This window comes from Somniosus microcephalus, unplaced genomic scaffold (genome assembly GCF_052327205.1).
Source record: "Somniosus microcephalus isolate GS21.2 unplaced genomic scaffold, FLI_Smic_1.0 unresolved_chr7, whole genome shotgun sequence".
Lineage (NCBI taxonomy): Eukaryota > Metazoa > Chordata > Chondrichthyes > Squaliformes > Somniosidae > Somniosus > Somniosus microcephalus.
Window position 1 is genome coordinate 25,693,216 of NW_028225185.1, and position 12,497 is coordinate 25,705,712.

General features: G+C 57.0%; 1 protein-coding gene across 3 annotated transcripts in view; it reads left to right on the forward strand.

Annotated features, from left to right (window-relative positions):
• Positions 1-12,497, forward strand: part of nprl3 (NPR3-like, GATOR1 complex subunit) — a 58,261-nt gene that overhangs the window by 39,460 nt on the left and 6,304 nt on the right. For all 3 annotated transcript variants that reach the window (XM_085978781.1, XM_085978782.1, XM_085978783.1), the window contains 5 exons: positions 1,612-1,768; positions 3,115-3,221; positions 5,768-5,897; positions 10,454-10,643; positions 11,254-11,446. In XM_085978781.1, the coding sequence (XP_085834907.1) occupies positions 1,612-1,768; positions 3,115-3,221; positions 5,768-5,897; positions 10,454-10,643; positions 11,254-11,446 (777 nt within the window). The remainder of the gene's footprint in view (positions 1-1,611; positions 1,769-3,114; positions 3,222-5,767; positions 5,898-10,453; positions 10,644-11,253; positions 11,447-12,497) is intronic.

The window sequence follows — 12,497 nt, forward strand, 5'->3', positions numbered from 1 at the left end:
AGAGAAGGTTGAGGGGAGATTGACCAGAATGGTACCAGGAATGAGGGACTTCAGTGATGTGGAGAGACTGGAGAAGCTGGGGTTGTTCTCCTTAGAGCAGAGAAGGTTAAGAGGAGATTGACCAGAATGGTCCCAGGGATGAGGGACTTCAGTGATGTGGAGAGACTGGAGAAGCTGGGGTTGTTCTCCTTAGAGCAGAGAAGGTTAAGGGGAGATTGACCAGAATGGTACCGGGGATGAGGGACTTCAGTGACGTGGAGAGACTGGAGAAGCTGGGATTGTTCTCCTTAGAGCAGAGAAGGTTAAGGGGAGATTGACCAGAATGGTACCAGGGATGAGGGACTTCAGTGATGTGGAGAGACTGGAGAAGCTGGGATTGTTCTCCTTAGAGCAGAGAAGGTTAAGGGGAGATTGACCAGAATGGTACCAGAGATGAGGGACTTCAGTGATGTGGAGAGACTGGAGAAGCTGGGATTGTTCTCCTTAGAGCAGAGAAGGTTGAGGGGAGATTGACCAGAATGGTACCAGGGATGAGGGACTTCAGTGATGTGGAGAGACTGGAGAAGCTGGGATTGTTCTCCTTAGAGCAGAGAAGGTTAAGGGGAGATTGACCAGAATGGTACCGGGGATGAGGGACTTCAGTGATGTGGAGAGACTGGAGAAGCTGGGATTGTTCTCCTTAGAGCAGAGAAGGTTGAGGGGAGATTGACCAGAATGGTACCAGGAATGAGGGACTTCAGTGATGTGGAGAGACTGGAGAAGCTGGGATTTTTCTCCTTAGAGCAGAGAAGGTTGAGGGGAGATTGACCAGAATGGTACCGGGGATGAGGGACTTCAGTGATGTGGAGAGACTGGAGAAGCTGGGATTGTTCTCCTTCGAGCAGAGAAGGTTAAGGGGAGATTGACCAGAATGGTACCAGGGATGAGGGACTTCAGTGATGTGGAGAGACTGGAGAAGCTGGGGTTGTTCTCCTTGGAGCAGAGAAGGTTAAGGGGAGATTTAATAGAGATGTTCAAAATCATGAAGGGTTTTGATGGAGTAAATAAGGAGAAACTGTTTCCAGTGGCAGGAGGGTCGGTAACCAGAGGACACAGATTGAAGATAATCGGTAAAAGAACCAGAGGGGAGATGAGGAGAATGTTTTTTACGCAGCGAGTTGTTGTGATCTGGAATGCGCTGCCTGAAAGGGCGGTGGGAGCAGATTCAATGGTAACTTAGGATAGAGAGGGAATAGGAGAAACACAAATGTTCGAAGGTGGCTGGACAAATCGACAAGGCTTGGAATCCTTGGCGTTATAAATAGAGGCATAGCGTACAAAAACAAGGGAGATATTGCTAACCTTTATAAATCACTGGTTAGGCCTCAGCTGGAGTATTGTGTCCAATTCTGGGCAGGAGTGGGACTAATTGGAGAGCTCTTTCAAAGAGCCGGCACAAGCACAATGGGCCGAATGGCCACATAATTGGAATTGTGCTGTGCAGACAGGGCAGCAAATGGCCGTACAGAATGGTCAGAATAAGTGGGGTTGTGGTCAGTCTGCGGATAGGAGGCCGAGAGTTGCCTTCAGGCCCTTCCTGCTATCTCTAATCTCTCGCTCTCTGCTCACAAGGCCCTACCATGCCCTGCTGCTGTTGGACGATGAAAAGTCGTTGCTGGGCCAGTTGCCAGTAGACTGTTCCCCGGCCTTGGTGCGGATCATTAAGACCACGTCCGCCATGAAGAACCTCCAGCAACTGGCGCAGGACGCGGACCTGGCACTACTGCAGGTAAAACTGGCGTTGGGTCAGTCTCCCACCTCCTCCCATTCACACCGTCTGCCATTACTACAGGGAGGGCAAGGAGCGTCCGATCTCTGTCCCGGACAGCCAATGCTGACTGGACCGTTTTTCCGGGAGGTTTTATCCCATGACCCTCTGCCTCCGACCCCCCCACCCCCCTCACGTTCCAGCCATCGATCGCCAATCAGCCGATCGTGGTTGGCTACATTGCCCACAGCCCACTGCGCTCCAGGAACCGGCCTATCCGCTGCGCGTTGTGGCCCTGCTGTCCGTCCCCGAGTCCGGCCGGAGCGGAAGGTGCGCAGAAAACGTCGGGGGCGTCCGGGAGATTACGCTTCGATTCCAGGAGACTCCAGGGCAATCTGGGGGTTGTGGGGGGGCTTGGAAATCTCGGCTGTGACACCGCGGGCTCCCGAAGCGGAGCCCGAGCGCCTGCCCCAACGGGAGGGAGGGAGACTCCAGCCAGAGTCCCATTTAGGAGTGAGGTTTGTCACACCATCTGCTGGGCCAAGAATGGGGCCTGGGACCGAGGGAGACCCCATCCCTCCAACCCTAACCCTAGCCTTTAAAAGAAGAGGGCAACAAGCACTCCATTGGAAATGCACAACACTCGGCACAGGTCCCAGTGTTGGTGCGGATCCTGTTTCCCAAACACTCGCTGGACGCAAGCAACCCGACGGACCGGCCCGCTAGTGGGCACCCCAGGCCTCTCTCCTCTGTTGCCTTCCTCGTGTGCTTGACCGGTGGCGTGCTTGACCAGTCGCCCTAATCAGGCTGACCGTGGTTGGTTGAGTTGCGACCCTGGCTTGACAACGTGCTGCCGGTCCAAATGTCCACGCTAGACGGTGCCGGTCACGGGATGCAGTTGGAATTCTCTCCCCCAGAGGGCGGTGGAGGCTCAGTCAATGGGTATATTCAAAACAGAAGTCGATAGGTTTCTGACTAGTAAGGGCATCGAGGGACATGGCGATAGGGCTGGTGAATGGAGTTGAGGCAGAAGATCAGCCATGATCTCATTGAGTGGCGGAGCAGGCTCGAGGGGCCGAATGGCCAACTCCTGCTCCTATTTCTTATGTTCTCCAGCACCTTTCATGTCCTCAGGACGTCCCAAAGCGCTCCACCGCCAACGAAGGGCACTTCTTGAAGTGCGGTCAATGTTGTAACGTCGGAAACGCGGCAGCCAGTCTGCGCACAGCAAGCTCCCACAGACAGCAAGCAGTTGATGTGTATTTTGTTCGGTTGGTGTTGATTGGAGGGTGGAATGTTGGCCCAGGACGCTGCTTCTTCCGACACCCGAGCTCTCACCTCCCCTCCCTCCGTCCCGTGCTCCGCAGGTCTTCCAGCTGGCCGCGCACCTCGTGTACTGGGGCAAGGCGATCGTCATCTACCCGCTGTGCGAGAACAACTTCTACATGCTGTCTCCCGACGCCAACATCTGCATGTGAGTGAGCGGCCAGGTGCGAGAGGGGGGTCAGACAGAAAGTAAAAGGTCGGGGGGGGAGGTGGGGGCGTGTGGGGCCTGCAGGGAATCTGAAATTAAAAACGCCGGAAACCCACAGCGGGTTTTCAAAATAAAATTCTTATTGAGTTGTAGACGACTCTGGCAAGACAGCAGCTAACGCCCATCGCAGTCGCATTGAGATTAAACCACAGCACGAGGGCCAGACTGAGGATGACCGGCGCCCTTCTGTGAGGGACCCTTTCTTTAACGTATTTATTCTCTTGACATGGGCATCACTGGCAAAGTCGGCATTTATCGCCCGTCCTTGGTCTACTTTGTGTCTGAGCTCTCGGAATGATGTCAACCTGCCCCCAAAACGTGGCACAAAATTGTTAATTTTACTGAACGAGAGAGAGAGCGACATCACCGTGATTGAAAGGACGTTATGCTGTGTTTGGAGCAGTGTAGAGGGAGCTTTACTCTGTATCTAACCCGTGCTGTACCTGCCCTGGGAGTGTTTGATGGGGACAGTGTAGAGGGAGCTTTACTCTGTATCTAACCCGTGCTGTACCTGCCCTGGGAGTGTTTGATTGGACAGTGTAGAGGGAGCTTTACTCTGTATCTAACCCGTGCTGTTCCTGCCCTGGGAGTGTTTGATGGGACAGTGTAGAGGGAGCTTTACTCTGTATCTAACCCGTGCTGTACCTGCCCTGGGAGTGTTTGATGGGGACAGTGTAGAGGGAGCTTTACTCTGTATCTAATCCGTGCTGTACCTGCCCTGGGAGTGTTTGATGGGACAGTGTAGAGGGAGCTTTACTCTGTATCTAACCCGTGCTGTACCTGCCCTGGGAGTGTTTGATGGGGACAGTGTAGAGGGAGCTTTACTCTGTATCTAACCCCGTGCTGTACCTGCCCTGGGAGTGTTTGATGGGACAGTGTAGAGGGAGCTTTACTCTGTATCTAACCCGTGCTGTACCTGCCCTGGGAGTGTTTGATGGGGACAGTGTAGAGGGAGCTTTACTCTGTATCTAACCCATGCTGTACCTGCCCTGGGAGTGTTTGATGGGACAGTGTAGAGGGAGCTTTACTCTGTATCTAACCCGTGCTGTACCTGCCCTGGGAGTGTTTGATGGGACAGTGTAGAGGGAGCTTTACTCTGTATCTAACCCGTGCTGTACCTGCCCTGAGAGTGTTTGATGGGACAGTGTAGAGGGAGCTTTACTCTGTATCTAACCCATGCTGTACCTGTCCTGGGAGTGTTTGATGGGACAGTGTAGAGGGAGCTTTACTCTGTATCTAACCCGTGCTGTACCTGCCCTGGGAGTGTTTGATGGGGACAGTGTAGAGGGAGCTTTACTCTGTATCTAACCTGTGCTGTACCTGCCCTGGGAGTGTTTGATGGGACAGTGTAGAAGGAGCTTTACTCTGTATCTAACCCGTGCTGTACCTGCCCTGGGAGTGTTTGATGGGGACAGTGTAGAGGGAGCTTTACTCTGTATCTAACCCGTGCTGTACCTGCGCTGGGAGTGTTTGATGGGACAGTGTAGAGGGAGCTTTACTCTGTATCTAACCCATGCTGTACCTGCCCTGGGAATGTTTGATGGGACAGTGTAGAGAGCTTTACTCTATATCTAACCCGTGCTGTACCTGCCCTGGGAGTGTTTGATGGGGACAGTGTAGAGGGAGCTTTACTCTGTATCTAACCCGTGCTGTACCTGCCCTGGGAGTGTTTGATGGGACGGTGTAGAGGGAGCTTTACTCTGTATCTAACCCATGCTGTACCTGCCCTGGGAGTGTTTGATGGGACAGTGTAGAGGGAGCTTTACACTGTATCTGACCCGTGCTGTACCTGCCCTGGGAGTGTTTGATGGTGACAGTGTAGAGGGAGCTTTACTCTGTATCTAACCCGTGCTGTACCTGCCCTGGGAGTGTTTGATGGGGACAGTGTAGAGGGAGCTTTACTCTGTATCTAACCCGTGCTGTACCTGCCCTGGGAGTGTTTGATGGGACGGTGTAGAGGGAGCTTTACTCTGTATCTAACCCGTGCTGTACCTGCCCTGGGAGTGTTTGATGGGGACAGTGTAGAGGGAGCTTTACTCTGTATCTAACCTGTGCTGTACCTGCCCTGGGAGTGTTTTATGGGGACAGTGTACAGGGAGCTTTCCTCTGTATCTAACCCGTGCTGTACCTGCCCTGGGAGTGTTTGATGGGGACAGTGTAGAGGGAGCTTTACTCTGTATCTAACCCTGTGCTGTACCTGCCCTGGGAGTGTTTGATGGGACAGTGTACAGGGAGCTTTACTCTGTATCTGACCCGTGCTGTACCTGTTTCTTCCTGGGATGGCAATCATTGGAACGTGCTGAGTGTAGTACAGCCTGAATCCAGCTGTTCGTGTTGTCCACTGAACTCTTTCAGAGTACGACACGGGTCAACAGGAACGTGATGCTCTGACCTCGAGAAGCATGGGGGGCGGTGGGTACTGGTTTGATAGACCAGGTGTTTGTGAACCGTCACCGCTCCTGTTTTATTGGTGTGTTTTTTTGCAGATACTCCCCTCTGGCCGAACACTTTTCTCAGCAGTTTCCTGGGAACGACCTGCTCAGCGTCCTCTCTAAGTTCTCGCTGCCGACGTCCCTCTCGCAGTTCAAGAACCCTCTGGCCCCACCCGTGCAGGAGGTAAGAGCTCGCCGTGATTTGCTTCTGTTAGTAACGTCAGGGACAGGAGTGGGGCCCGTACGGCCCCTCGAGCCTGCTCCGCCATTCAGTAAAATCACGGCCGACCTGCACCTCAACTCCATTTTCCTGCCTTCGCTCCACATCTCTCGACACCGTTACCCAAAATAAATCTACCCATATCAGTCTTGAAAGCTCCAATTGACCCTCTGGATTTGTTGCCAGTTATCTTCAATCTGTGTCCTCTGGTTACCGACCCTCCTGCCACTGGAAACAGTTTCTCCTTATTTACTCGAAAAACCCCTTCACAACCCCAGCTTCTCCAGTCTCTCCACATCACTGAAGTCCCTCATCCCTGGTACCATTCTGGTCAATCTCCCCTTAACCTTCTCTGCTCTAAGGAGAACAACCCCAGCTTCTCCAGTCTCTCCACATCACTGAAGTCCCCCATCTCTGGTACCATTCTGGTCAATCTCCCCTTAACCTTCTCTGCTCCAAGGAGAACAATCCCAGCTTCTCCAGTCTCTCCACGTCACTGAAGTCCCTCATCCCCAGTACCATTCTGGTCAATCTCCCTTAACCTTCTCTGCTCTAAGGAGAACAACCCCAGCTTCTCCAGTCTCTCTACGTCACTGAAGTCCCTCATCCCTGGTACCATTCTGGTCAATCTCCCCTTAACCTTCTCTGCTCTAAGGAGAACAATCCCAGCTTCTCCAGTCTCTCCACATCACTGAAGTCCCTCATCCCTGGAACCATTCTGGTCAAACTCCCCTTAACCTTCTCTGTTCCAAGGAGAACAACCCCAGCTTCTCCAGTCACTCCACATCACTGAAGTCCCTCATCCCCGGTACCATTCTGGTCAATCTCCCCTTAACCTTCTCTGCTCTAAGGAGAACAACCCCAGCTTCTCCAGTCTCTCCACATCACTGAAGTCCCTCATCCCTGGTACCATTCTGGTCAATCTCCCCTTAACCTTCTCTGCTCTAAGGAGAACAACCCCAGCTTCTCCAGTCTCTCCACGTCACTGAAGTCCCTCATCCCCGGTACCATTCTGGTCAATCTCCTCTGCACCCTCTCCAAGGCCTTGACATCCTTCCTAAAGTGCGGGGCCCAGAATTGGACACAATCTTCCGGTTGCGGCCGGACCAGTGATTTACAAAAGGTCACCCACTCTCTGGGTGAAGAAGTTTCTCCTGAATTCCCCATTGGATTTATTAGTGACTCTCTTATATTGATGGCCCCTAGTTCTGGCCCCCCCCACAAGTGGAAACATCATCTCTACGTCTACCCTATCGAACCCCTTCCTAATACAGCAGTGCGGTCGGTCTACAGGCGTGATTGACGGGCTGTAGGCAGCCCGGGAATAGCGGTCTCGCTGTAGGCAGCCCGGGAATAGCGGTCTCGCTGTAGGCAGCCCGGGAATAACGGTCTCGCTGTAGACAGCCCGGGAATAGCGGTCTCGGTGTAGACAGCCCGGGAATAGCGGTCTCGCTGTAGACAGCCCGGGAATAGCGGTCTCGCTGTAGACAGCCCGGGAATAGCGGTCTCGCTGTAGACAGCCCGGGAATAGCGGTCTCGCTGTAGACAGCCCGGGAATAGCGGTCTCGGTGTAGACAGCCCGGGAATAGCGGTCTCGGTGTAGGCAGCCCGGGAATAACGGTCTCGCTGTAGACAGCCCGGGAATAGCGGTCTCGGTGTAGACAGCCCGGGAATAGCGGTCTCGGTGTCGACAGCCCGGGAATAGCGGTCTCGGTGTAGGCAGCCCGGGAATAACGGTCTCGGTGTAGGCAGCCCGGGAATAACGGTCTCGCTGTAGGCAGCCCGGGAATAGCGGTCTCGGTGTAGGCAGCCCGGGAATAACGGTCTCGGTGTAGATAGCCCAGGAATAGCGGTCTCGCTGTAGACAGCCCGGGAATAGCGGTCTCGGTGCGGACAGCCCGGGAATAGCGGTCTCGGTGCGGACAGCCCGGGAATAGCGGTCTCGGTGCGGACAGCCCGGGAATAGCGGTCTCGGTGTGGACAGCCCGGGAATAGCGGTCTCGGTGTGGACAGCCCGGGAATAGCGGTCTCGCTGTGGACAGCCCGGGAATAGCGGTCTCGCTGTAGACAGCCCGGGAATAGCGGTCTCGCTGTAGACAGCCCGGGAATAGCGGTCTCGCTGTAGACAGCCCGGGAATAGCGGTCTCGCTGTAGACAGCCCGGGAATAACGGTCTCGCTGTAGACAGCCCGGGAATAGCGGCCTCGGTGTAGACAGCCCGGGAATAGCGGCCTCGGTGTAGACAGCCCGGGAATAACGGTCTCGCTGTAGACAGCCCGGGAATAGCGGTCTCGCTGTAGACAGCCCGGGAATAGCGGTCTCGCTGTAGACAGCCCGGGAATAACGCTCTCGCTGTAGACAGCCCGGGAATAGCGGTCTCGGTGTAGACAGCCCGGGAATAGCGGTCTCGGTGTAGACACCCCGGGAATAACGGTCTCGCTGTAGACAGCCCGGGAATAGCGGTCTCGCTGTAGACAGCCCGGGAATAACGGTCTCGCTGCCGACAGCCCGGGAATAGCGGTCTCGCTGCCGACAGCCCGGGAATAGCGGTCTCGCTGTAGACAGCCCGGGAATAGCGGCCTCGGTGCGGACAGCCCGGGAATAACGGTCTCGCTGTAGACAGCCCGGGAATAGCGGTCTCGGTGTAGACAGCCCGGGAATAGCGGTCTCGCTGTAGACAGCCCGGGAATAGCGGTCTCGCTGTAGACAGCCCGGGAATAGCGGTCTCGGTGTAGACAGCCCGGGAATAATGCTCTCGCTGTAGACAGCCCGGGAATAGCGGTCTCGGTGTAGACAGCCCGGGAATAGCGGTCTCGCTGTAGGCAGCCCGGGAATAGCGGTCTCGGTGTAGACAGCCCGGGAATAGCGGTCTCGCTGTAGACAGCCCGGGAATAGCGGTCTCGGTGTAGACAGCCCGGGAATAGCGGTCTCGCTGTAGACAGCCCGGGAATAGCGGTCTCGCTGTAGACAGCCTGGGAATAGCGGTCTCGCTGTAGACAGCCCGGGAATAGCGGTCTCGCTGTAGACAGCCCGGGAATAGCGGTCTCAGTGTAGACAGCCCGGGAATAGCGGTCTCGGTGCGGACAGCCCGGGAATAACGGTCTCGGTGCGGACAGCCCGGGAATAGCGGTCTCGCTGTAGACAGCCCGGGAATAGCGGTCTCGCTGTAGACAGCCCGGGAATAGCGGTCTCAGTGTAGACAGCCCGGGAATAGCGGTCTCGGTGCGGACAGCCCGGGAATAACGGTCTCGCTGTAGACAGCCCGGGAATAGCGGTCTCGCTGTAGACAGCCCGGGAATAGCGGTCTCGCTGTAGGCAGCCCGGGAATAGCGGTCTCGCTGTAGACAGCCCGGGAATAGCGGTCTCGGTGTCGACAGCCCGGGAATAGCGGTCTTGGTGTAGACAGCCCGGGAATAGCGGTCTCGGTGCGGACAGCCCGGGAATAGCGGTCTCGGTGCGGACAGCCCGGGAATAGCGGTCTCGCTGTAGACAGCCCGGGAATAGCGGTCTCGCTGTAGACAGCCCGGGAATAGCGGTCTCGCTGTAGACAGCCCGGGAATAGCGGTCTCGCTGTAGACAGCCCGGGAATAGCGGTCTCGCTGTAGACAGCCCGGGAATAGCGGTCTCGGTGCCGACAGCCCGGGAATAGCGGTCTCGGTGTCGACAGCCCGGGAATAGCGGTCTCGGTGTAGACAGCCCGGGAATAGCGGTCTCGCTGTAGACAGCCCGGGAATAACGGTCTCGCTGTAGACAGCCCGGGAATAACGGTCTCGCTGTAGACAGCCCGGGAATAACGGTCTCGCTGTAGACAGCCCGGGAATAGCGGCCTCCCTGTAGACAGCCCGGGAATAGCGGTCTCGCTGTAGACAGCCCGGGAATAACGGTCTCGCTGCGGACAGCCCGGGAATAGCGGTCTCGGTGCGGACAGCCCGGGAATAGCGGTCTCGCTGTGGACAGCCCGAGAATAGCGGTCTCGCTGTAGACAGCCCGGGAATAGCGGTCTCGCTGTAGACAGCCCGGGAATAGCGGCCTCCCTGTAGACAGCCCGGGAATAGCGGTCTCGCTGTAGACAGCCCGGGAATAGCGGTCTCGCTGCAGACAGCCCGGGAATAACGGTCTCGCTGCGGACAGCCCGGGAATAGCGGCCTCGCTGCGGACAGCCCGGGAATAGCGGTCGCGCTGCGGACAGCCCGGGAATAGCGGTCTCGCTGCGGACAGCCCGGGAATAGCGGTCTCGGTGCGGACAGCCCGGGAATAGCGGTCTCGGTGCGGACAGCCCGGGAATAGCGGCCTCGGTGCGGACAGCCCGGGAATAGCGGCCTCGGTGCGGACAGCCCGGGAATAGCGGCCTCGGTGCGGACAGCCCGGGAATAGCGGCCTCGGTGCGGACAGCCCGGGAATAGCGGCCTCGGTGCGGACAGCCCGGGAATAGCGGTCTCGGTGCGGACAGCCCGGGAACAGCGGCCTTGCTGTGGGCAGGTTTAATTCTCCCCACTGCCCCTGGTTATTTTATTTTCCCAGGCCCAGTTGGTGCAGATGGTGATTTGGATGTTACAACACCGACTGCTGATCCAGCTCCACACGTACGTCTGCCTGATGGTGCCGCCCAGCGAGGCGGAGGTCGGAGTCCACGAGGAAGACAAGTTGCTCCCTGCCCGTGTGGGCGGGAGGAGCCTCAGCGCCCCCAACGCCCTGAGCTTCGGATCACCGAGTATGTCACATCTCAAGTAGCTCAAAGTCTCTCTCTCTCGCTCTGTCTCTCTCTCGCTCTTTGTCTCTCACTCTCTCGCGCGCTCTCTCGCTCTTTGTCTCCCCCTCTCTCTCTCGCGCCCCCTCTCTCTCGCGCTTTCTCTCTCGCGCTTTCTCTCTCGCGCTTTCTCTCTCGCGCTTTCTCTCTCGCGCTTTCTCGCGCTCGCTCTCTCGCGCTCTCTCGCGCTCTCTCTCGCGCTCTCTCTCGCGCTCTCTCTCGCGCGCTCTCTCTCGCGCTCTCGCTCTTTGTCTCCCCCTCTCTCTCTCTCTCTCTTTCGCGCCCCCTCTCTCGCGCCCCCTCCCTCGCGCGCTCTCTCGCTCTTTGTCTCCCCCTCTCTCCCTCGCGCGCCCCCTCCCGCTCCCGCGCCCCCTCCCGCGCCCCCTCCCGCTCCCGCGCCCCCTCCCGCTCCCGCGCCCCCTCCCGCCCCTCTCCCGCGCCCCCTCCCGCGCCCCCTCTCTCGCGCCCCCTCTCTCGCGCCCCCTCTCTCGCGCCCCCTCTCTCGCGCTCCCTCTCTCGCTCTCTCGCGCCCCCTCTCACTCCCCCTTCCTCACTCTCTGCCCTCCTTCCACAGCCAGCAGTGACGATATGACCCTGACCAGTCCGAGCATGGATAACTCCAGCGCCGAGCTTGTTCCCGGAGGCGACTCGCCATTGAACAAGCGAATGACCGAGAACCTGCTGGCCAGCTTGTCCGAACACGAGAGGAAAGTGATCCAGAACGTTCCGGCGGCCCAGAACCCGGAGGACCTGCGGATGCTCGCCAAGTAGGTGCCAACCACACACCGGGCACAGCTCGCAGCCGTTTCTAAACAGCGATCCCGGGAGATTCCCCCCTCCGCTCGCTCAGTGATTACACCAACTCCCCCCGTCGGTCTCGATGTCCCTGAGCCGGGGGGGGGGGTACGAGAGGAAAGAACGTTTCAATGCCTTCAGGACATGGCCGGCAAAAATCCCAGACCAAAGCTAGAGGCTCAAGTGTTTTAGTCAAGGTTTCACAAAAAACAAAAAACAAAATCCAGAAATCACTAGAAATGCACAAGAGGTCAGTCAGCATCTGCCTGAGAAAAGACAGGTTTATCCCCACAGATCACACGGTGTCCCACTCTCCGTCTCTCGCTCTCCATCGCTCACACAAACACAAACACACTTGTACTCTGTCCCTCTCTCGCGCTCCCTCTGTCTCGCGCTCCCTCTGTCTCGCCCGCCCCCTCTGTCTCGCCCGCCCCCTCTGTCTCGCCCGCCCCCTCTGTCTCGCCCGCCCTCTCTTCTCCAGGCTCTTGCACTATTTCCGTGGCCGTCACCACCTGGAGGAGATCTCTCTCCCTCCCTCTCTCTCTCTCTCTCACGTTCCCTCTCTCTCTCTCTCTCTCACGTTCCCTCTCTCTCTCTCTCTCTCTCTCCCTCCCTCTGTCTCTCTCTCTCCCTCTCTCTCCCTCTCTCTCTCCCTCTCTCTCCCTCCCTCTCTCCCTCCCTCTCTCCCTCTCTCTCCCTCTCTCTCCCTCTCTCTCCCTCTCTCTCTCCCTCTCTCTCTCCCTCTCTCTCTCACACTCACTCTCTCCGTCTCTCTTTCCTCTCCAGGCTCTTGCACTATTTCCGTGGCCGTCACCACCTGGGGGAGATCCCTCTCCCTCCCTCTCTCTCTCTCTCTCTCTCTCACACTCACGTTCCCTCTCCCTCTCTCTCTCTCTCACACGTTCCCTCTCTCTATCTCTCTCTCTCTCTCTCACGTTCCCTCTCTCTCTCTCTCTAACTCGCTCTCATGTTCCCTCTCTCTCTCTCACGTTCTCTCTCTCTCTCTCTCTCTCTCTCTCTCTC